The 26,293-nt window shown below is 34.1% G+C and overlaps 1 protein-coding gene across 1 annotated transcript; it reads right to left on the minus strand.

Annotated features, from left to right (window-relative positions):
* Nucleotides 1–1,433: 1,433 nt before the first annotated feature.
* On the minus strand, nt 1,434–23,959 carry LOC136330993 (calcium-activated chloride channel regulator 1-like). The gene is made up of 14 exons (XM_066268738.1): nt 23,778–23,959; nt 22,473–22,613; nt 22,137–22,284; nt 21,673–21,781; nt 18,979–19,159; nt 15,279–15,506; nt 13,895–14,119; nt 10,835–11,012; nt 8,770–8,873; nt 8,186–8,410; nt 7,624–7,894; nt 6,896–7,066; nt 6,133–6,372; nt 1,434–2,083 (listed from the first exon to the last, which is right to left on the minus strand). The coding sequence occupies exons 1-14, from the start codon at nt 23,943–23,945 to the stop codon at nt 1,746–1,748; spliced, it is 2,727 nt and encodes a 908-aa protein (XP_066124835.1). The 5' UTR covers nt 23,946–23,959; the 3' UTR covers nt 1,434–1,745.
* Nucleotides 23,960–26,293: the final 2,334 nt, after the last annotated feature.

A 26,293-nucleotide genomic window follows, 5' to 3' on the forward strand; every position in this document is an offset into this window, starting at 1 on the left:
TCTCTTTCTCTGTTTTTTTTTCTTTTCAGAAAGGAGGGGTAAGGGGGCTTGACTCTTCCTTTTAAAATATTAATGTTAACAATTTTTGCAATTCTGTAGCACCTTATCACAGAACCAGAAATTTTTTGGGTTGTGGAACCAGAGAAAGTATCAGGGCTTTGGAAGCTTTGAATGAGAGGGAAGCAGTTTTCCCTGCCTGTTTGCTTATCCATTGGTACGAGATTCTAATAAATGGAATCTCCCAGTGCCAAGTGGTTAGCTTTTATTATATCAAGTCCTCATACTACCGTGAGCACATCATATTTTATGCATATTTTTAATGTAATGGCTCAAATTTGTATTTCCTTGATGGTATGAAAATATTCATTTCTTTAACAAATATTTATTGAATATATAGAATGCATTGAATAGTATCCTAGAAGCTGTGGAGACAACAGTGAAAAAAGAATTCCTGCCCTGATGGAGCATCTTGGTAAACTCTGAGGACCCAATAGTGATCTCAGGATGTAAATAGGACTTCTTCAATGGTGCACAATTTATACAAAAAAGCATTCTTGCTCTCTAATAGTCACTTCATGTCTGGAGTCAAAACTTTGACATACCACTTTTAATCAATGATAAAAAACAATGGTCTACTGCTTTAGACCATTTCGCATTGGAAAGCTATCTTTATAGTTTTTTTTTTCTATTATAGTTCATGTAAACATAAAATATTTATTCAGAATCAAGAATAAAACTGAATAATCTTACCATAAGATTATTTTTATTGTGGATACAAAATTTTTTCAAATAGCTCAGATAAATTCTGATTTTATTAATATACCCAATGAATTTGTAGCACACTCTAAAATATTTCTTAAAGAACCTATAAGTACAAATATGTATCTTCTTTTAATATTGTATTAATACATTTATTGTCTAAGATAAGCAATGGCATACTAATTTTGATATATGTTTCAGAACTAATTAGTTTTTTTTTTCATTTTTTGACAGAAACAGAGAGAGTCAGAGAAAGGGACAGATAAGGACAGACAGGAAAGGATAGAGATGAGAAGCATCAATTCTTCATTGTGGTAACTTAGTTGTTTACTGATTGCTTTCTCATATGTGCCTTGACCAGAGGGCTACAGCAGAGTGAGTGACCCCTTGCTCAAGCCAGTGACCTTGGGCTTTAAGCCAGTGACCTTTGGGCTCAAGCTAGCGACCATGGGGTCATGTCTATGATCCTACGCTCAAGCCAGCGACCCCACGCTCAAGCTGGTGAGCTCATGCTCAAGCCAGATGAGCCTGTGTTTAAGCCGGAGATTTCAGGGTTTTGAATCTGGGTCCTCCACGTCCCAGTTCGACACTCTATCCACTGCTACACTGCCTGGTCAGGCAGCAACTAATTAGTATTAATGAAGTCATGTAATTAAGATATTTACTTTTGTACATTCACTTAAAAATTATTTTTATTGAACTTATTGGGGTAACATGGGTAATAACATTATACAGGTTTCAGGTGTACAATTCTATAACACATCATCTCTATATGGCGGCACTGTGTGTTCACCACCCCAAATCAAGTTTCCCTCCATCACTATCTATTCCCAACACTACCCTCCTGCACCTACCCCAACACCTTTTATATTCCCTTTTATCTTACAAAGAGTTTTTTAATAAGAAAAGGATAGCAAATTAAATTCTACATTAATGTTTACCAAAGATGTAAATAATTAAATTTTTCTTTTAATATAATTTCCAGTTTAAAATATAGATAAAACCACAGCTAATCCTAAAATTGCCAAACTGATAGAAATCTTGGTGCCCAGATCAGGGACACTGGTTTCCTGTGGAGGAATATACTTGGTTGCTTGTGCAATGTTAGAAAGTTCTGAGGTGAGATTTGCTTCACCGATGGCTCGAATTGCAATATAGAATATGGTGCCATTTTCTATTTTAAAAGGTTCTGGTTTAAATTCAAAATTTTCTGTTGAGCCAGCCTCCTTAGGTTTCAGAATAGAAGTGTTTACTACAGAGGCATTGTCAAAATGTTCTTGGAGCTCCAGGAGATACTTACTTATTCTTATACTGTAGCAGTTGGCTGGAAAACAAATAGACATTTCATGTATATTAAAATCTCTGGGATGCTGTACTGCCAACACACTGCCTTACATTTAGGGTCCTATCAGAAATGTACACTGGGTTTTGTTTATGGAAGTCTCAATTATAACTGTTTTCTGGTTATACCTTCTTCATTATTTGAATGACTGATATGCAAACAGTTCTTATGTAGTTACCTAATTACAAGAAACTTAATTGAAAATTATATAAAATTATATAACTAAAATTAAATAACTAAAAATGGAATCTAGATTTCTTTTTTAGAAATATAACTATAAAGAGCTGAGCCTGGCTTGTGGTTGCACAGTGGGTAGAGCAATGACCTGGAAGCCTGGGGTCTTTTGTTTGAAACCCTGGCCTTGCTGGTCAAGGCACATAAGAGAGGCAATTAATGAATAACTGAAGTGAGACAATTACAATCTTGCTCCCTCCTCCCACCCCTAAAATCAATAAATAAAATCTTTAAAAATAAATATAAAGAGCTGAATCCACTTTTAACTTAGAACAAGGAACACAATAATGTTCGAGTATAGTGGCCCTGGTCGGTTGGACAGTGGTAGAATTTGGGCTGGGTGTGTGAATGTCCCTGTTAGATTCCAGGTCAGGTTACACAGGAGGAGCAACCAGCTGCTTCTCCAGCTTCCCCCCTCCCCCTCCTCTCTCTCTCTCTCTCTCTCTCTCTCTCTCTCCCTCTCCCACAGCATTGATTCAAGCACATCCACCTAGGGTGCTGAGGATGATTTTGTGAATCCTCTGCCTCAGGTGCTAAAAAGAGCTTGGTTGCAAGCATGGCCCCAGATGCACAGAGCATCAGCCCCAGATGGCAGTTGCAGGGTGGATCCCAGTCAGGGTGCATGCAGGAGTCTGTCTCTATTCTCCTCCTCTCACTTAAATAAATAAATTTAAAAAAATCTCTGAGTATAGTAAAAATATTCAGATCCCACCTCTGCATTATTTCTTGATAAGTTGAGAGAGGGAGTAATAGGAGGGGAAAACAAGAGAGTAGATAAATAGAGTGAAAGAGGGGTAAGAATAAAGAGCAAAGGGAGGCAGAGAGTGTGGAATGTGTGCTAATTTCTATGTGCTTAGGAGCTAGGCAGACCTTGATTAGCACTTTAATTCTACAACTTTCTAGCTGTGTAATGAAGAGTAATTTACCGAACCTTTTTAAACCCAATTTTTTTATCTATGAAATAAAGATTCCATCATTCATTTCATTCGATAAATTTATAAATTCTTACTCTTATAGGATGAGATTTATATATAACAATATAGAAAAAGCATTTAGCACAAATCTGGGAGTTAATAAATATTTGACATATTTGCAATTATAACTGTTATTTTATCAAGAAAGGAAGGAAGATATTGACATAAATGTTTCATTCCAAAATGCTTTTATAAATTCACCAGAGCCATTAATATAAAAATATATTTTCATATTCTGAAATGCCACAAACAAGAAAACATAAAATGTCTTTTTTGAAGTGAAGACTGTATTTTTCAATAAATGTTTAAGGTGTTATAAGTGTGTGGTGAATAACTTAGATTTAATGTTTTTCAGAAATTCAAGCCCTATGCCTTAATATTCTAGCTTTTCAATAAATAGACCTTCTCAATCATTCTTCTACTCTTCACACACACCCTGGGTTCCACTGAGATGGATCTATCTATTATCTATCTATCTATCTATCTATCTATCTATCTATCATCTATCTATCTATCTATCTATCTATCTATCATCTATCTATTAACTATCTATCTATCTATCTATCTATCTATCTATCTATCTATCTATCATCTATCATCTCTCTATCATCTATCTTTCTATCATGACTCAGTCTATCTATCTTTTGCTCCCTCTCTCACTTTAACTGAAATGTTGCTTTCTTGACCTCAATCATAATATTTTGTTCCTTCTTGCCCTGTCACAACTCCCTGGAATGTGCCTCTATCTCCCTATCTATGCAAATTGTACTAATTTTTCTTGGCCCAATAAGATGCCCAACTTATGCATAAAATTGTGTCATTTATTCATTCACCTTCATGACTCTTCCATGAACTCTTATTGCATGGATTTTTTTTTTCAGATTGTTTTAAGGAGGTTCAATTTATCTTTTCAAGTAGATCATATTATCATGGGGGGGGAAAACCTATGTTTTATACTTTATTTGTATCAACTAGAGTATGTGGTACTATTTGGGCACATATTTGAGCTACTTGTTGGTCACCACAGTGTTATTAAATTGACACATCAAATGATGGAATGAGAGAATCATAAAATATTAGAATCAACTCTATTTGTTTTAGTAATTCTAGGTCATCTCAACTAATTTGCATATTTACAGGTATGAAAACTGTGTTTCAAAGAAATTAAATACTTCATTTGAGATCATAGATATTCATTTCTTCTTTGGGATGCTGCTACTACCTACTTTTGTAATACCTGAAGGCAGCATGATAGCAACTACAAGTCCTTGTCATGGAGGAAAGGAGATTAGAGCCCACCTATTTTAGGCATTTGTTGTTAAACATAGTGAATTTCTTTCTCTCTCAGTGCCCATATATAATGCATTCTTTCTTCTTTTAGTTTCTATAATTAGACTGAGTGACATTTATTGTGAATCCAATCTTGAACTAAAGGGTTGGTCTTGACTGAATGGCATTTAGAACTAAACATGTGGTCAGGTATTTTATTTGAGGCTTTTCCAGTGGAAGTATTATTCTTTTTTTGTTTGTTTTTAAATTCTGCTCTATATTTATGGGTTATAGCATAGAGAAGTAATGTATTTATAAAATTGTTATGATGAATATTTCACACTGAAGTAGAAAAGTGCTCTTTATGAGTATTGGGTTTTCTTTAGCTTTTGAATGATATTTTTACTTGTATAATGATAAAAAGAATTGTAGCTTTGAAAAATGCAATGTAGGAAAGATTAAAAAGGAGCTTTTCTTTTGAGTGCATACAATGAGAGATTTGCTTTAACCCAGGAGAAAAAGTACTAAACTTTTTCAGTCCTTTTCAGCACTGACAACTCGTGAGATATTGTGTATTTTGATAATGCATGTTGCTTTCATTTTAATTTTCTATTTTAAAGGAAAACAGCAAGATTGGCTTTATCTCATATGAATCTACTAATCTAGCACCATACTGGAACATGGTAGACATTTGATACATACTAATGAAACTCATGTAAATTTAAAGCAATGAGCAAAGTGGTTTATTCTTCTGAAATGAGAGCAGTTTATAATAAGAGACTTTGAATGAATGAGGTATTTGGCCTTGAACTTTATTCAAACTCCATGGTCTAATCTCTCAAACCAAATGAATTTCTCTGCCTGTGATCCTCTCTTTTCATGGAATATCTTCAATTAACTTGGCTAATTTTCCTCATTCTTCAAGACTTAGGTCATGGATAGATTTCCTTGGAAAGCCATTTAAGATGTACCCCATGGTCCTACCTACAACCAGGAATTAGTGGTCTTCCAGTGTGCTGCCATATCCCTCTGTGCTTATAATACATATCATTTATCATGTTCTGTAAAGTTATCTGTTTACTTGCATAAATTGTCTTCTGTACTCAACTGAATGTTGAGAGTAGGGATTAATTCTTAGGAAACTGCTTTGCTTGACAATTTAAAGAAAGTCAGTAAATGAATGAAATTGTAAAAGTACAGAAATACTTAGAAAAACTTTTCCTTATTAGGAGAAAAGAATGGAACAGAAATCTATCAATTATGTTCTCAAAGTACTTTGAATTTCTAAGATGGTTCATATTGCGAGAGGCAACTTGGTCCAATTGATTCTGACAAGAGTGGGTTGGATTTGTAAGGTATTAAATATAGAAACAATTTGGGGTAATGATCTTTTAGAGCTTCAGTTTTCACATATGAAAAACAGGTGAATACTGTAATGTCCCACAGTAAACAATTCAAACATGTAATTTGTAAATAGGACATTAGTAAATTCTTAGCAAATGAAAGACAATGGGATCTCTTTTAGTATACTTTAAAATGTAATATCAAACTTACCTGTTCCTTTATCGAGGGTATTCCCGGGGGCAGTCCATGAAAGTTGAATTAGATCTTCTTTAAACTGAGCCGTGAGGTCTGTAATTTTTCCAGGTGGGAACACTGAAGTTTGATCACCAGAAGGAGGAATTCCTGATATAATAAAGGACCCTCCAGAAGTTTCTCTGTTGAAGTCTCCTACTTCAGCTTCTGCCCTTTCATCTTTGATTTCTGGTCTGGGTGGGTTCAGTATAATTGTACCTAAGGGAAAAAAGCATTTTTGTAACGTCATATTGCCATAACTATTTTTATCTTCTAATCTCTTCCTGCAGTTGTAGAAGGTTAATATTGATAGTTTTCAGCGAAAAAAAAAAAAAAAAAAAAAGGCTTGCTTTAACATGGTGTCATGTTAAAGTTGGTGAGGAGATATTAGGCAATGTTAGAATATTGTTTAATTTATTTTTACTACTTGAATGTAAATTCTTTGAGGACAAGGATGGTATCCTATTTACTACCTTTGTAGCTCCAGCATTTAGCACAATGCTTGCCACATTATTGGAGCTCAGTAAATTTTTTTCAATGCCAATGAAATGAACTGAGGGGATGTAAACAAAGCATGTTGGAAGCATAGTCAATGCTAGGTCCATTATATGGTATATCTATGGTTTTGAAACATGCATAATTTTATAGCTGTTACTTAGGCTCTACATAGTACATTATATTTTCAATGCTTGACATGTAATTTACCTTCAAAAGGATACATTTCTATTTTAAGGCCACTTACCATTTTCTATGTAGCCTGGTACATACAGAGCTTGGTTCTGCCTTTGTCTGAAACTTATTCTAGCCATGTTTTCTCTTGCCTGGGCACGTACTTTTAAACTGTATCTACCATTTTCATGGTAATCTGTAAAATATCTTGAGTAGACGCCATCATTTTTTACAGTATCAGCTCCTTGATATTGAAAGGCAATAATCAGTCATTCAACAGAGTGAAAATGACAATCCCAATTATTCACTAATCCTAATGATAGCAATCATTTTGGGAGACAGTATAAAACAATGTGTTAAGTACATGGACCCTGGAATCAGACTGCTTAGGGTCAAAGCCTGGCTTGGCCACTTGCTAACCCTTGACTTTGGAAAAGAACAGTTCATGGTAAGCATTGAATTGATATTAGCAGTGACTCTTTCATAAAGGAATCTTAACAAAATAGGAAAAACATACCTAAACTGGAGAAAGCATATGCAAAACAATGACACTAATAAAAATAGAGAATATTCTACTCTCAAATACCAAGGGGAAAATAAAATTGTTCATAAAATTTAAAGAAGATAATGTGCTCATGACTTCTCTAGTCAAGGTAACTGAGTAGGACATCTCAAAAGCATTAACATTTAATTGAATTCACTTAAAAATATGATTCATTAGCATGCACAGGAAATACTGACTGCTAAGTGATTGGTAGTAAAACCGTAAGTTCAGTGGAAGTGGATGCAGATTCTTATTACCTGCACCGTTGTCCCAAAGTTCCAACATTTCTTGATGTCCATCTTCGTTTTCTATAAAGGCTGTTACATTGGCTCCCAGAACAGGCAAAAACCCTTGACTGATTCGTGCATAAACAATCATTGGGCTGGTGTAATTTGCTGTATTTCGACTCATGTGAGCTGTTGCAGTTACTGGGAGTAAGGTAGGACTTTTTGCTCGACTAGTCACAGTTACCGTTACCATTTGAGATTTGATATGCTTATTTAAAAGGCTGTAAGTCCAAGTACCTGTCTGAAAAGAAAAAGTATCTATTTGAGAGATTCTGTAACATTTTCCTACCATGTTTAGAATATAAAATTATTTAGATATGTAAGCAGAGTAATAGTAATGATTTTAATATGTGGTTTTATAAACTAGTAAATAATATGGTTATGAATTCCTAATTATTCTTTTTAACTTCCTTTTTATGACAGCTGATTTGTTACTGTTTTAATATTGATAATATATAAGATGTTATCTGTATTTTTTTCTCAAAATTGATTGATATAGCAAGGAAAAAACAAACAAATATATAATACTTACCTCTGCAATGCCTGGTATTCGAAGACGGGCAGCTCGAATATTTAGTGGTCCTCCTTTGAAAGCTGAGGTTTCATATATCTTTCCTTTCGGATCTTGGAGAAGAATTTCTGGCTTTTGTATTGTCCAAGTGACAACAAAAAAGGTGTCATTTCCAATTGTACTATCCACAGGCACCGTACCATTTATCCATTTCCCTCCCATAATACTCAAGGCTTTACTTTCCAGCTGTTACATAAAAACAAGAGACACATAAAACTATTTTTTAGTACAGTTAATAGAATTTCAAAGTTTGGTCCTTTCAGAGAAATTTTAAATTTATTTTTAAGGTTTCAATTAAAATAACTAAAAATTATTTTGAAGTATTTTCCAATAAAAGTCAGTTATAAAATAAAGAACAGAAGAATCAAAAGGGAAGGTGGCTATCAGTGTTCCACAAAAGCAAATTCAGTAAGGATATTTTTTCCTCTGCATACCTGAAATATTTTCAGGCAAAAGCATTATTTATTAGAGAAAGAAATTATTTTTCAGTATGATACAAATTTATTACAATGTGAAAAGGCAAGAAATATTTCTGCAATACTGACCTGAACAGCCTGCTGAGTGATACTGCCACTTCTAGATGAAATGCTACTGAAGACGTTCATAAGGTCACTTATGTCTTTACTGGCAACAAAAAAACGATGTCCTCCTAAAATAGAAGTTTATTTACTTTTATACTACTAATTTTAAATGGGAAAGATCATAGTTTTATTGTGTGCTTATCAGTATACTTTAAAATATATTTTAAAATTTTATTTCAAATTTACTGAAGATGAATTTCCCAGAACCTTAGGAACTTTTATTACATCTGTGTCCAAGATGTAATCTTATAATAACTAAAACCTCGCTCAAAAAAAGTCATAATGAAGACAATTTAAGACATAATGGCCAAATATTATTGTTTTGTATTAGTCATGTGGCAAGAGCTTGCCACATTAGTAAAGCTGTTCTAATCATTAAATAATATTATAAAATATAAGACAATATTTTGAATCAGTAGCTTATTTTCTAGTTGTGGCTAAAATATACCAAAACAATCAGAGAATTACAGTTTAAAATTGCATAATAATTACATACAGAAAATAAATAATTTTTCTGTGTGTGTGAGAGAGAGAGGTTGGGAGAGAGAAAGACAGAGAGATAGGAACATCCTCCTGTATGTGTCCTGACCGGGAATTGAATTAGCAATCTCTGCATTTCTGAATGACGCTCCAACCAACCGAGCATCTGACCAGGGCTTAATTATTTATTTATTTATTGATTTTTTCAGAGCGATAGAGAGAGGAAAGGAGAGAGAGGGGAGGAAGAAGGGAAGCATTCATTTGTTGTTCCACTCAGTCGTGCATTCATTGGATACTTCCCGTGTATGCCTTGACCAAGGATTGAACACACAACCTTGTCATTTTGGAAGGACACTCTTACCGACTGAGCTAACCAGCCAGGGTCAGAAAATAAATAATTTAAGAGTTAACAAAGAGACCTTGGCCAGGTGGCTCAGTGGTAGAGCATTGGCCCGCATATGGGAGTCCTGGGTTCAATTCCCAGGCAAGGCACACAGGAGAGGTGCCTATCTGCTTCTCCATTCTTCCCTCTCCCCTTTCTCTCTCTCTCTTCCCCTCCTACAGTCAAGGCTCCATTGGAGCAAAGTTGACCTGGGTATTGAGGATGACTCCATGGTCTCCATCTCAGGCACTAGAATGGCTCTGGTTGCAGTGGAGCAATGTCCCAGATGGGCAGAGTATTGCCCCCTGGTAGGCATGCAGATGTCTGTCTCTCTGTTTTTCACTTAAGAAAATAAAAAGTTAACAAAGAGTGAGATTACTTAGGGGTGGGGTTTGAGGAATTGGAAAAGAGTGGGTTGCAGAGGGGAAGGTTTATTTTCAGGACTCTAACTACATATAACCTTGCATTCTCTAAGTTTCCATTTACTGTAGGATTGAGCAGGACTGACACTGAGGAAGAATTTTGGAATTGCAGTTGAGTAAGTCATTAGGAGCCATTTGGGAAGAAGTTTCAATGTGGATGTATTGGTAGAAAGTGGTGAGAAATGAATAAAGGCAAAAAATGCTGACTATTATCAGAAGTCAGTATAGGTAGACATGGAGAGATGTGAGGGGGTGAAAAGATAAGATTAATTTGAAGAACAAGGACAAGGAATCGATGAAGATAAATTTTTAGGTAGGACATTATTTTAGTAGTCTTGTAGATTAGGAGAAAGAACCCTTAGAATGGGAGAGACTGAAAATATATATTTTTTCAGACTTTTTTTTTTTTTTTTGTGACACTGACAGAGAGAGACAGAGAGAGGGACAGATAGGGACAAACAGAGAAAAGGAGAGAGATGAGAAGCATCAATTCTTCGTTGTGGCACCTTAGTTGTTCTTTGATTACTTTCTCATATGTGCCTTGACCAAGGGGCTCCTGCAGACTGAGTGACCCCTTGCTCAAGCCAGAGACTTGGGCTCAAGCTGATGAGCCCGCACTCAAGCTAGCAATCTCAGGGTTTTGAACCTGGTTACTCTGCGTCCCAGTCCAACACTCTATCCACTGTGCCACTGCCTGGTCAGGCTTAAAATGTATTTTCTATTCAACTATGCTCCAAAGTTTTACCTGTCATATCTGACAGATTTTTCAGTTCTTCGGCAGCGGAATTCCCCAGAGCAATGGTGTGGATGATTGCCCCACTTTGTTTCACATCTTCAAAGCATGAGCTTATTTGATCATCTTCCCCATCTGTTAGTAATACGATTTCAGAAGCAGAAGTGCTCTGGTTACTTTGAATGATTGCCTGATAGTAAAAAACAAACAAACTATTAATTATGAAATATCATTTCTAAATAAATTTAAACTAAGAATAAACTTGTTCTTTAGGATTAGAGAAGTGTCTAGGCCTATGCATCAGAGGAGGCAAAAAGAAAGTTTTTTTTTTGCATTGTTATTACTGCTGAGTTTGCATGGAAATGAGTGTAATGTCCAATGGTCTTGTAAGCTTCCAAGGATAAGGTATTATCAGAATAGACTCAGACTACCAAAGATGAGGAAGAATAAAACACTTACAACAAGCCTAACTCAAGTACTCAGTAAATGTTAGCTGTTATTATTATCCCACAAGATACTTGTGGTGGAGGTATATGACCCAGGCAATTTTAGAATGGTGAGGACGAGACTGCACTTGCAAATTCATGACTAAAGGCAGGAGTGCAAATTTAAATTCTACGACATGACTTTTAGGCATTTTGGTTGATCCTTGAAGATTCTCACGTTTTCCTAGAGAAAATATTGACCTACCATGAAGAAGGAAGTTCAAAGATTTATCAAGTATTAGGTTGTTTTTTTTTTTTTGTCTTTTCCTGACTTCTACCAAGAGTATTGGTTAAGATTTTTAGTCAGAAAAATTGAGAGTAAATTCCAGCTTAGTCATTTGCTGACTGGAAGAGCTCGTGCCTAGTCAGCCTCTCTCTCTGTCTCTATTTCTGCTCTTTTTTTTCCTCTCTCTCCTTGACACATGATAGAGTTCCATAAATTGCTCTGTGTAGTGATTATCTTTTTTAGACTTTGGAGTAAGAAAGACCAGGTTTTGGGTCCTCACCAGGTAACTCAGTTGGTTAGAGAGTTGTCTCATTTTACCAAGGTTGCAGGTTTGATCCTCTGTCAGTACATATACAAGAATCAACCAACAAATGCATGAATAAGTAGAACAACAAATTGATATTTCTTCCTTCCTTCCTTCCTTCCTTTCTCTAAAAATCAATAAATTTAAAAAAATTGGCCCTACTTGGTTGGCTCAGTGGTTGACCTGGCATGTGGATATCTCAGGTTTGATTCCCGGTCAGGGTACACAGGAGAAGAGATCATCTGCTTCTTCACTTCTCCCCTTCCTCATTCTCTTTCTCTCCCTCTCATCCCCTCCTGCAGCCATGGCTCTATTGGTTCCAGTAAGTTGGCCCCTGGTGCTGAGGATGGTAGCACCTCTGCCTCGGGCACTAAAAAAAATAGCTTGATTGCTGAGAAATGGCCCGAGATGAGCAGAGCATCAACCAGTAGAGGGGTGACTGGGTGGATCCCCATGAGGGCACATGTAGGAGTCTGTCTCTCTGTCTCTCCTCCTCTAACTTAATTTTTTAAAAAATAAGATGACTAGGTTTGGAGTCGTAGATTTGCTAACTACTGGTTATATGATCTTGAGAAAGATATTTAATTATGAAGAAGCATAGTTTTTTTGTGTGTAAAATGGGCATTATAATAGTCCCCAACTAAAAAAAAAAAGTAATGGTTAGGATAAAATAAGGTCATGCACATAAAACATTTAAGCATAGTTAATAATGTAGTATATTCTCAATAAAGTTTTAATTATCACTGCAATGATTATGTAAGTGAAATGCTTATATATTGATATGGTTTTACTATATAAGTAATTAATAGGTATTTATAACTTTAAATGTGAATTGACAGAATTTATTCAACAATAGACTCTGTGGTCAAAATATAAGATATATATCAAAATATATTATGACAAACATATACATCACTATGTGCAAACATTATGACACATTTCAGTATATAGTACTGTCATATTTTTGAAGTGAATAGACATACAGTATGGGGAAAAAGTGTTTACAGTTGTTCATATGGACAATAATAAAATAATAAGTAGTAATGTAAGAACATACTTTGTGTTTTACATACTTATGACTATAAATCTATTTTTTCTCTACCCTGTATTTATGTAGAAATAATTATGGTTATTATAGCAATAGCAATTTTTTCTTGAGTACTTACTTATCTTCCACAATTGTCACAATTAAATGACATAGGTACTACTATTTTCCACATTTCCTTGGTTGAGGAAACTGAGAGTTTTTGTGTTTAGTAACTTACCAAGGTTATTTAGCTAATAAGTAATGGAACCAAAATCCCTGTTCATCTGAATCCAGAGCCTCATGCCTTCTTAAACCAATATGCTTTATAACAAATGGACATGATGATGAAAGCTAAGAAATGTCAATCAGTGGTGTGGATAAGAGTAACAACCTCTACATTTTAGCTGAGGCAATGAAAGGATCAGTGAAGGAAAGCAGTTTACTGTTTTGTGACTTAAAGAATGACAACAAATAGGCTTAAATATAGGCTAATTTTAGTTTGGAAGAAATTCAAATGAGTACCAGAGCTTCAAAAGTCACTCCTAAATTTTGATTTCAGTTTTATTTTATTAAACTTTCACTGGTGTCTCGGGTTTGGCACTATATTGCTTGAGGAACTACTTCTATGTTTGTGATTATTAAATATCAATTTAACTTGATGAAATGGGTTTTCCTTATTCTGTAATACAGAAATATTACTAATTATTTTCTTTCACAATCACCCTAACAGCATTATTTTCTACTCATACAGGTTACTACTTTGGGAGTCTTTAAGAAAGGGAAACTACTCAATGAAATCATGATGGCTATGTACACCCTGAGTTTTTCTTTCCTTACCTAACCACTCCCCCATGTAATACAGAATCTCCAGCTTAAACAAGAGACATAGGAAAGCCTTTTGTTTCTTTCTCTTTTTTTAAAATTCTTTAAATAAAGGACCTATCATGACCCTTGTTCTAAAACGGTAGGACAAAATTAAAGTCAATGAGAATGACAAACAATATTTTAAAAAGCATTTTTAAAATTTTACCTGGAATGCAGCTGTGAGGCCTCCGCAGATTGAAGTTCCTCCCTCAGCTACTTGAGGCAGATTCGCAGTGATACTTTGGTAAGCAGTATCATTGGTTATTTTTGTAAGATAATTTTGGATTGTAGCCAAACTGTCAAATGTGACCATCCCAACCAATGATCCCATTTCAATAATTTGAATCAAGTATAATTCTGCTGCTTGATTCATTCGAAAGAGACGGTCATCCTGTAAGAAAAAGATGTACAATTCCAGAGTTTCCTAAAATCTTGACACATTGGTGAAAGACCAAGCTGTTTGTATGCCAGAGATCATGATAATAATTGATTACTCTATTTTATAATTTATTCCTTAATTTATTAAAAAGAAGTAATATTAAAGAAAAAATTTAAAAATTAGGAATATTTTTATTAGAAAAGCCTTAACAATCTATAAATTTTTTTAGTAGTTTAATATCCAAGAATTTCTGCTAAGGAAGTACTTTAAAAATGTGTATGATAATGTTCATTGCAACATAATTTTTAATAATAACTTCAAAATCTCTAAAATAATCAGTAAGAGGGGATCATTTGACTAAATTATGGTAGGCGCATATGATATAATCATTAAAATAGAGTCATAGACCATAAGGAGTACTTAAGGTATATGGTAAGTAAAAAATTTATATTACAAAACATATAAAATGTAATGACATTTTTGGAATGGAAAAAGAAATATCAAGAACTGAAACATCACTGGAATGACATACATTTATTGGTGAAATTATGGATGATTTTGTTTTTCTTTTTGCTCAATTATATTAATTCTCATTTGTTAGGACTAAAAATTAACATTATTTATAATTCAGTAACTTTGAAATAACAATTACTTTTATTTTAATATATCTCTTAGCACTTGGCTATATAAATAATTGTACTAAAATTTATTAAAATAATAAACATCGGCCCTGGCTGGTGGCTCAGTGAATAAAGCATTGGCCTGGCATATGTACATCTCAGGTTTGATTCCTGGTCATGGTACACAGGAGAAGCAACCATCTGCTTCTCCCCTCCTTTTTCTCCCATTTTTTTCCTCTTCCCCTCCCACAAGCAGTGGCTCTATTGGTTCGAGCTTGGCACCAGGCACTGAATAGCTCCATTGGAGTGCGTCAGCCTTAGGTGCTAAATATAGCTCAGTTCTCGAGCATTAGCCCCAGATGAGGTTGCCAGGTAGATCCTGGTTGGGGCACATGTGGGAGTCTGTCTCACTATCTCCCCTCCATTCACCTAAAAAATAATAATAATAAATATATATTTTAATTTGCTTAGTAAAGCTAAGTCTAAGATTAAATTATATTTCCATTAACATAAATACTTAATTTAAGAGAGATAACAAATAAATGCCTTACTGTACTCATGCTTCCAGATTTATCGAGTACCAAACAGACTACTCGTTGTTTGGTCCTGAGCAAAGAAAATGTAGGAGGAGATGGTAGATTCTTTCCTTTCATGGGAGATGCATTCTGAAAATCATCAGAGTCCTTGATTACATCCCATGTGCTTCTGTGATTGCACATTTTGTTTTGTAGGTTTGGAGCTTCTGTATTGTGTGTTTTTTCTGTACAAAATTCAGTCACCTGGAAAAAAAATGGTGAGAAGATGATATGGTGACTGGTGAGGTATTACCTTCCTTTCCAACCATTCAGCAAATACATACTCCACAGATTTTATCTCCTGATGATTAAAAATAATTTCATAATCTAACATCTGACATGTATTTTTGATATTTGAGTGGAGAGGAAGCAAAGTAAACCCATGAATATGCCCTGGAATGCTTCGGGGGATTCTTTCAGGTATAGGTAGATCATGGCAGTGTGGGGTGGCAATGGCTGGCACAACTGCTTAAGTTAACTTCTAAGTTTCCCTTCTAGACCCTTGGGGGACTCAAACCTTGAATGAAGTTTAATGGGAAAAGGGACAGGATTTGCAGTGTTTTCTAGTTGCCCCTAAAAGTGGGATAAAAATGGTTTTCTTTAGTTGCCTAAGGATTTTCTATCTCTTTATAGTTGATCGAAAAACTTGAAAAGAGATATTCTAACAGCCAGCATTCTTATTGGCTGTGGTGAATGCTGACATAAAATAATAATACTGGGAAAGTAATAAAAATGAACTAACATGATTGTTTCTCTTTAAGTTGCAAATGGTGAGTTTTATCCAGAAATTCTGCCACATTCTGTCTCATTACTTAGAATCTGAAAATCCTCAAGGTAAAAAAACTTAATAATTTGGAAAAATGCTCCCATAAGCTAGTGCAGCATTCAGGAAGGAGTTTATCTTGCAGTAAGTTTCAGTTTATATGAAATACTTGTAGAAGTGTCATTTCATTTTTGAAACAATCTCACAAGATTAAGTCTTCAGATGTAAGCTCAGATTTAGAACTAAATTATTAAATTTGGATACCTTTTCTTTAAATTTTAAGAGTTTTTTTTCCTTCTGGTGTGGTTCCTGTTTACATTTTCCAAGAAAGGTTATATTGGATGGTGAAATCAGTACCATTTGCAAACAAATTAGTGATTCATAGTCAAGTCTTTCTGATAAGAAATGCCTCTCAAGTGTGGTCTCTCTTTCTTCTGCCTTTACCACTGCCTTTATTCAGGGATTCAGGCCTTCAGGTCTCTTATCTGCTTATGGCTATGGCCTGGCAAATGGCCTCCCTGCCTCCACTACTCTCTCACTCCATTTTGTCCTTCACAATTGATAGGATTATATTTCTGAAAGAACTGAATGGATTTTGTTCCCAGTCTGAAGCTGATAAATTAAAATCTGAGCCCCTTAGTTTTGGTCAGAATTTCCTGTTTCCGTTTCCTTTCTTGCTTCTTGCTTAACCATGTATCCTTTGCTACTGTACCACACTAGCTTTTTCCTGTCCTTAGAATATAGGATAACATTTCATAAGGGTCTCTGCTAACCCAAGTGGGAAAAGGGAAGGAAATTTTATGCAAATTAGAAAAGGTGCTCTTCTCTCAAATTTTTTCACTGCTGTTTACCTGAAAATTGTTTTTAATAAATACTAAAATCTTTAGTGACCATGAAGTAAATACTTTGGGTAGTACTCAACCTGCATAGTATTACACAGCATCCCTATATCTCTCCATTCTTTGCTTTAAAAACCCTGTTTCTTTGCTTAGAATACCATTCCCTTCTTTCTTTGGCAAATTCATATTCTTTTTTTTTTTTTTTCAAATCCCAGCTCAAAACTAGTATCTTTAGAAACCATTTTCCCATGTACAGTTGGAGATGTTGGCTGCACTCTCATGGCTCTTGGTTTATATCTTTTTCTTTTTCGCACTCATATATCCTTTCCTTGTATCTTTTCTTGTCTCACTAAACTAAATTCCTCAGGGACAGTTACTTTTAATTATTTCACTCCTAACATAGTACATGAAGGGGAATAATGATGTTTTAGGGAAGGGTTATTTTGAAATTGAACATTCAGTATTTCAGATTGTGTTTCTCCTGGGTCTGATCTTATGCCCTGGGTATAGATGATCTGCAATATATTTAACGTGTTATGATAATTAGAAGTTAGTGTTATTCTGGACAAGATGTGTGGTTGAAGTAGAGTATTTATCTCTGAGTCATATCTTACATAAATAGTTGCCCTCTCTGTTTCAGCTGCATGATTGTCTTCATTATTATGTATCTCCCAGGTAGGCAGCGGGAGTTATCTTCTAACAGTCCAGTGCTTTGAGGACTTATAGTTTGTTATAGACAGTACACATTCCAGTTATCTCCCTTTGTACATGATCTGATGTTTCTTTGGATGCTGAATTCTTTGGCTAGGCTTTGCTGATCCCAATTCAGCGGGTTAACCTGACTTTTCTTAACTCATATTTCAAATCTTTCCAGGTGGGAGCTTTATTAGCCTGAAAAACAATTTTTACTTTAATATTCAATTGGATTTATTTAAGAGTTTTAGAAAAAAATGTCATCTTTATTGTACTTAAGACCTTCATTATTAATTCCTTACATGTCAAAATGATTTTAAATTTTATTATTAAAAATGGGTTTAAAAATATCTCCACTTTGTATTTGTTGCTAGTGATGAAAATTTGCTTCTTTAAATAAGTTAGTCTTTATATGTAGTGTATTATTCCTAATTTTGACTTGTTTTTGTTAACTTTCATCTGTTTCATATTAAAAAATATTTTTTACATGTTTAGAAAGTTTTATTAGATAACTAGAATGTTTGAATTAATTTATATTGGATTTATTCAGGGAAAAAGACAATTTACTTACACAAATAGTTTTTAAATTTTGAAATTAAAAATTTATTTTTTACTTACCTTATGCTAAACACAGTGATAATACTTTACTTATATACCTAACAACAGTGACACTGTGAAGTGAGTTTCATAATTCCCATTTAAAAGATGAGAGAACTAAAATTTAGATTTAACAGTTTGCTTATTGTAACCCAGCTTGAAAATGACAGACTGGGTTATGATATAAAATTTATCTGACTCCTAGCACCTGTTCTTATGCTCCAAGCTTTATATATTTAAACCAGATATTTCAGGTCAAAATTCACTTTGGAAGTTGAATTATTGTGTTGTTAATTTTTAACTGGTTCAGTAGGTAATTGTGAACTTTTTTCTTTAAGTCTATCCTGGAGATAGAGCTATACATGTTTTCTCAAAATCATTTGCAATAGGCTGTTGTGCTTTAGTGTGAAGATCTTGAACATTAATACTTTCCAAAACTACAGAATGAATTATTTTGGAAAAGTAGTCTGAGTGACATTTAGAAGAGAGAATTACAAGTTCAGTTATAGTTTTAGTCATAAGTCTACAGAGTCAAATGAAGGAAGGTCTGATATAAGAAATTATGAGACACCAGTGAGAAGGGTACAGTTCTACATCTGAAGGAAAGAAACAGGTTAACAAGAAAAGATGGAATATTTTCCAGACACATCCTGCACAGGTTGGAAAAAATGACTCCTCATTTCTATTGGTGTATACATAATTTCATAGTAGAAAAATCTAGCTTCCCTAATCAATTTCTGCCAAAGAGTTTTTTTTTATGAGACTTGAAAAAGAATGTACTTACAGAATTGAGACTTTGCATAAACATTATGGATTCCCTTGCAGACTGGGATTTTTCTGGGATGAAGGTACAATTTGCTTCATACAGCCCTGTCTGTGAGTCACGCCTACATGGCCTTGTTATACAACTGTTTCCCTGGCATTGTTTGAAAACCACGTTCTTCCCAGTCATGTGAGTTGAACATCTGTGATGAGAGAATTAGATTACACTTATATATGAAGACCAGACAAATTATGAATATAACTAACATCTTAAAATCTTTTTCTCAATGATAATTGGTAGAGGTCATGTACCAAACATTTTCATAGAAGTAGGCTCAATGTCTAACCCCTATTTACCATAGATTCTAACAAGAACAATGATGTCATTACATATTTATTAGCTTTCATTGCTCACTAATGTGATCAATAAATCTATTATTTTTGTTATGTCAACCTAAAGATGATAATTCCTAAATCAAAGGGACATTGCAAAGATTAATTGAGTTAAGAAATACAGAGGGGTTGCTTGCTAGTGGGATGGGGAGAGTGATCTTTATGATTAAAACCCTCTTGCTTGACCTGTGGTGGTGCAGTGGATAAAGCATCGACCCGGGATGCTGAGGTTGCTGGTTCAAACCCTGACTTGCTTGGTCAGTGCACATATGGCAGTTGATGATTCCTGCTCCTCCCTCTGCCTTTCTCTCTCTTTCTCCCCCCCCACATTATTATATAGATGCATATGGATATATGTATATATACCATACATACAAAATCATGGGTGGTCTTGTGTTTTCAGCATTTTTCAATTTACAATTTGAAAACTGCTGCTCAGATTGATTTAAGAAAGAAATAAAAATAAACCTCGTATGGACTTGCTTTTGCGTTAACCATTCAGTTTTTATGATAAGATAATTATCCAGTACCTATCAGGGAATGTGAAGTGAGGTATGTGTACAAAATTCTAAAGAGTTCCTGTTTATCTGCAGGATTTACTTCCATTCTGTGTTGACATTCAACTTTATAACATTAATCCACTTTAATAAATTTATTTGTATTGTAAGGATTAAAGGAGATGGTGAGTCATATTTCCAAGAGGATTAGCTCCAAAGTAAATGTGAAAGTTAAACACACTGCCTCAAAATGCCTGTAGGAGCTCAATAAATGTTATTTTAGCATCTTATTTTTACTGATATATCTATTTTTATGACTGATGGAAACTCATTTGTTTTTCATTGATTTATTACTTTTTTCTTGTTTGATCCATTTTTGCTTAGCTTTCATGTACTTTGACCAGGCCTGTGGCCGGTGATTAAAAAACAATCACTACTCAAGGATCTTGAAGTCTGTGGGGAGAAAATAAAATTACATAAACAATTCCTGCCCAGTGTGAGGGAAACCCATGCATATTCCTTTGGGAATACTGTCAAGGATATCTAACACCAAATGGAGAGAGAGAAAAGACACTTAGGGGAGAAACATTTAAACTGAGTCTAGAAGAGTGAACAATATTATTGGGTGAGGGAGGTGGTCTGGGGAGAAGTTGTGTGGGATGAGGCAGAGGAATGAGTGTCCTGGGTTGACAGTCTAAGCAGCTCAATGGAGGTTAAGCAAACAGCACAAAGGAGATGAGAGGAGGCATTTTTCTGTCATAACTCTTTAATATGATTTTTTCCTAAAGATATTTTTTATTACACTGATTTTTATTGTTCTTCAATATTCTTCAAATACTACATATACTTGATATCTTTAAAATTAAATATCTCATAAAAATGAAACTCATGGATATAGGTAAAAGTGAAGTAGTTACCAAGGGGAAGAGGCAGGGAGGGGAGGGGAGTAATGAAGGACAAATATATGCTGAGGAAAATTATTTGACTTTGGCTGAGGGGCACACAACACAATTAAGAGTTTAAATGTTATAGAAATGTTCACCTAAAAATGATGCATTCCTATTAATCAATGTCCCCCTTTTTTATAAGTAGGACCTACAATAATTCTACCCAGAATTATATTTCTTTTAAAATTTTTTATTGATTTTAGCGAGAGAGGAAAGAAGAGAGAGATAGGAACATTGGTCTCTGTCCATATATGCCCTGTCAGGAATTGAACCAGCAAAAATTATATTTCTTAGAACACCAATTTACTTATATATTTTTAAAATACTTTATTTTCAAGCTCAAGATTAAATAAAAATAAAATATTTTTAACCTGAAACTCTAGTAGCTGATTTTATTGGAACAAATTCATCTTGAAGAGTTATGAATCAAATGGAATAAAAGATTAAATAGAAACTAGAACCCCAATTTTTTGGTATCTTAAAGTTTAGGCTAGCTTTTTCCTGTCTCTCTTGACAATAATATTTTTTAATAAATTGTTGTGAATATTAAAATTATTCCCAATTCTTGACTGATCTTGATTTCAAGGTAGGATCCTCAGTTGTGGGACATATCATGATGGGAAAAAGGTAGGCTTATAGATGTGAGTATGCAAAACTGAGAGTTTATTCTTATATTTTATTTATTAATTATTGTATCTTCTTTCATACAAATGACTATAAACCTATATCTGCTCCACCCTCAAAATAGTGGGGTAAGTTGGATATTGTAATTAAGTGAGCACTCAATTACAGAGAAAGCTTTTTTTCTTGCTTACTATAAAAAAGGAAAAAGTCACAGGTAGAGAATTTTCCAAAGACATTTGTTCAGTACAACAATACCTTGTTGCTTCAATAGTTTTCTTGCTGGAAATATAGAATGGCTGATCCATATTGTACTCATCAAATACTCCCCATCGAAGATGGGCCCACTCGTGGACAAATACTCTGCCTATGAGAGAATATTAACACTTACAAATTTATATTTACAATGTTTTAATTCAGTTTTTTTGTGTTCTAAATCTCCCTGCCTCATATCCTCAACATAATTGAGTCAAAGAACTCAGAAATTGACAACTTTCATTTAGCCAAAAAGAGGTGTAATGGGTTAGTATCAATAAATGACTAATATTGTTATATACATATTAAAAATATATATATAATTAGGTTGAACATGACTAATAGATTCCCAACCAGAGATATTATTACTTCTTTTTCTTTTAATAATCTTTAAAAATACCTTTAATCACAGTGTTATATTTGTTTCTAGTGGAAATAAAAATAAAAGCATAAAATAGATGCCTTACCTCGGGATCCATAGATAGGGAAATTATTAGTCAACAAAAAGTTTGGCGTAAAATGTATGTATTGTCCTTTGTCTCCACATTGTCCATATTGAAGTGTGTAGGGATCATCTCCATATTTTAAGTAAGGATTAGCAACTATGACATCTGCCTAAAAAGCAGAACAAACAAACCAAAACAGATCTTAAGAGCAATAAAAACAAGAAATTTTTCATGTAAATTAAGACAATATTACTAATTTACTAAACTAGTGATTAGTAATTACAAAAGTATTATGAGTGTTAATTTTAAAAAGCACAGGAAGTAGAAATATTTTAGCAGCTAGATAAAATACCCTACCTGGTCATATGATTCTCGTTTTGGCATTAAGTACTCAGATTTTGACTTCCAGGTCATTGGAATTAAAATGCTTACATTCCTGAAATAAATTCTTCGTTTGGTTGCTTGAAACAGGTAAGTAGAAGCTTCAGTTACCATTTCCTGACAAAATTTAAAATACCTTGTGGTAACAATTTCACAATGAAATGATCTTAAATGTGTATATATAGTATAGTACATACAAGAAACACAAATTCATCCCCCCTTTCCCCAAATATTTTTTCAAAGACTAATTGAAAAATAGGTTGAATTTTAGCATATCTCTCTGGTGTGTGACTTTTCATTTTTATATTCTCAAAAGTAACTTATTTTTTAACTTATATAGACCTGTATTCAGCATTACAGTTTGGAAGGGGCAGTGAGGGTACTGACCGAGATATAAAAGTGATTAAGACTGTAGGTAAATTGACTTGTTCAATCATATGAAAGTGCTTATAATTGGGTTGTGATTTTAAAGTTTTGTCAATTTTGTACTTATTAATTAAAAATAAATTTGCTAGATTTATTTTGGGTTACCCTCTCAAAGGAGTGTGTTCATAAAGGGCAAACTTTTACTGAGCAGTAATGAAAATAAAATATATACATCTTTTGGTTTCAAGTTCCAGCTTTGCCATTTGTTGTATGACTCTACAAATCACCTTTCTCATTTATACAGCAGGTGTAATCATCGCTGTTCTTGACCATCTCAGTGATATTGGGAGGATCAAAGAAGATAGTATGCATTAAAGTGCTATATATAAAGTTTTTTTTATTATACTAACACAAATAAATGAGGAAATAAATCAACTTCAAAAATATATGGTATTTTATTTAAGATCAAATACAAAAGAGTTTTTAAAATTTCAGATTTGAACAAGTATGAACAACTAAAAATTGTATAAGGTACTGAACCTCTAGGGCTTACCATAATTATGTTATTTAAACATTTAAAATTAACTTTATAAAGATAATATTTGAAAATAATTCGCCATTAGCTCTAAGGTCTTTCTGTTAGTTTAATGAATTGAAAAAATACAAATAGTTCTGCCTTTAAATAATTTATTAGCAGAGTGACTAATACTGTTAATATATAAAAAATCATGCTTAAACTAAGCAAATATTAATCTTTACAGTTTAGATATATACTCTGTAAGTTATGAATATTGTCAAAGCAATTTTGAAAAGTTATAACTCTGTGTGAGTGTGTATGACTAGATAAGCAATATGAGTAGAAAATACTTATTGAAATATTTAAAAATAAGTGGATAATAAAATTTTGTTTCTTACCTTTATTTCTTTAATGAGTTGTTTATTTTCTGCTACACTGGGGTTAATTGCAATGACGATGCCATCATATCCATTATTATTCAATTGTACCAGTGAACTTTTCACTCCAGGCAAGAGATATAAAACTAGAAGCAGAACAACAGGCAGATTGAGTGCCATTTTTTGCATGTTGCAATAAATCGTTTGGAAATGTAAGGAGAGTATTTATATATCTGCTTATCTTGGGAATTTGAATCTAGGCCAAAATATTTGCATAGATATAATCAATTCCTAAATATGTTGGTGAACTTCCTTATCTTACATATTCTGCAGGTTTAGTTGTTAAGTAGCAATTGGGATTATGTTGAACACATTTGTCATAGGTTTTATGACAACTAAGGTGTTTAGTAGTCATTGAATTGAGCAGTTCTGTTAGATTTGTAGTCATCCTCATTGTGGTCCATCCTCCTCCTCTTCCTTCTCAGTCTGTTTATAGAAATATACTTTATGAAAGAATGTAAAATTGATATGAAAAGCACCAGGAAAAAGCAGATGAAAAAGGCTCACTTAGAACACAAAACAAAACAAAGCAAAAAAATGAATAAAGAAATGGAATGGGAGTGGCAGTGAATTATATGGTTTATATCCTTCCTTTATATAAAGTTAACACAAGCACAGTGTTTGGAGAGAGCTATGTGTCAAAGGGAAAATGGGTGTTTTGGCTACCTTTTGTGATGACTGCTTGTATATTTCAGTTTTCAAATAACACTGAATGCTTTAAGTCCTTATGTAACTTGGAAATATACTGCAATTAAAATTTCTTTTTCGTATTGAACAAAATCTTCCAATGTTTCTTAATTTTAAATACTTGTACACATAGAATGTGAACTAGCTTTTGAGTGAGACGAATATAAACCTAACCCTAGCCTTTGTCACTTAAGAGTTACATGATTGCTAGTAAGAGTTGTGTGGCTCTTTTTTTTTTTTTTTTAGTGAGAGGAAGAGAGATAGCAAGACAGAATCGTGCATGTGCCCTGACCAGTATCCACCCAGCAACCCCCATCTAGGGCCGATTCTCAAATCAACTGAGCTATCCTCAGCGCCCTCGGCCAACATTCAAACCCGTTGAGCTGCGGGCTGCAACAAGGGAGGAGAGAGAAGGGGGGTGGGGGGGATGGAAAAGCGGATGACCACTTCTCTTGTGTGCCCTGACCAGGGATTGAGCCCAACCATCTGCATGCTGGGCTGATGCTCTATCCATGGAGCCAACCGGCCAGGGCCTGTGTGGTTCTTTTTAGGTCTAGATTTTCTTTTGTGATATTGGAATAATTGTGGATGTTTAAATGAGATAATCTATGGACAGCACTTTATATAAGAGTCCTAGCACCTTATAAGCACTTAAATTTTATCCGCTATTAATAATCATTATATACTATGAATACAAAGCTCAATGTAAATTTTTGCCTGTTATATCCTACATTATCATTGGTTTCTTTTTTTAAAAAATTTTTTATTGAATGCCTTGGGGTGACATTGATTAATAAAATTATATAGGTTTCAGGTGTATGATTCTACAATACATCATGTACATATTGCATTGTGTGTTCACCAAGTCAAATCTCCCTTCAACACCATTGATGTTCTTTTTTCTTTGCTTAATCCTTTCACCTTTTTCACCCAGCCCCAACCCCCATCCCTCTGACAGATTTTAATTTTGTTTTTATTGATTTCAGAGAGAGTAAGAGAGAGAGAGAGGTAGAAACATTGATTTATTGTTTCACTTATTTATGCATTTATTGGTTGATTCTTGTATGTGCCCTGATTGGGGACTGAATCTGAAACCTTGGCATATCAGGATGACACTCGAACCAATTGAGCTACTGGGCCAAGGCTCATTGGTTTCTTTTGTAAAACTTTAAATATAGTTTTTCTATGTTCAACTGGGGAATGAGGAGTCTCTGAGCCTTCCTGCAAAAGACTAGAGGAGGAAGTAAAACTATAAACCCTTCAAATGCTCTTGGATTATTTTTTTCTATGAGCAGTATCCTGTTCTTGCTAGTCCAGATTAGGTGTGGTGCACTCATAAAATTCTTCTCAAATCTTTATGCTAATCTTTCTTTCTTTTGAATTCATTTGAGCCACTTATTATATACTACTTGTACTGCATTTGTTATTATTAACTACATAATTCCCCTACTAGACTGTAAACATCTTGGAGGAAGAGATTATTTTTTCTGAGTTAAATTTTCTCCACCTGAGTTTCCTAATACCTATTTGGGAGGAATGTTGTCAAGGTTAAATGAAATAACATGTGTGAAAGCACTTACTGTAAGTGCCTGGCACATAGTAAGCCTTCAGCTGATGTTTACTCTTTGCCTTCTCTTATCCTTTTTGATTTATATGAAAAAATATATGAGTGCTTCTGTGTGTCAGGTTCAGTGCTCTTCTCTTTAAAGAACAGAAATGAATACACTGTCCTTACGCCATTATATAGTCTACAATGTTAGTGGGAATGCAGATTGGTGTAACCACTATGG

This window comes from Saccopteryx bilineata, chromosome 3, assembly GCF_036850765.1.
Source record: "Saccopteryx bilineata isolate mSacBil1 chromosome 3, mSacBil1_pri_phased_curated, whole genome shotgun sequence".
NCBI classification, from domain to species: Eukaryota; Metazoa; Chordata; class Mammalia; order Chiroptera; family Emballonuridae; genus Saccopteryx; species Saccopteryx bilineata.

Coding starts and splice junctions, on each gene's coding strand:
- LOC136330993 (XM_066268738.1), bottom strand. CDS start 23,945: ATGCAAAAAATGGCACTCAATCTGCCTGTTGTTCTGCTTCTAGTTTTA. Junction 21,782..22,136: donor CCCTATCTATGGATCCCGAG/GTAAGGCATCTA, acceptor ATTCTCTCATAG/GCAGAGTATTTGTCCACGAG. Junction 8,411..8,769: donor TCACTCAGCAGGCTGTTCAG/GTCAGTATTGCA, acceptor TTTATGTAACAG/CTGGAAAGTAAAGCCTTGAG.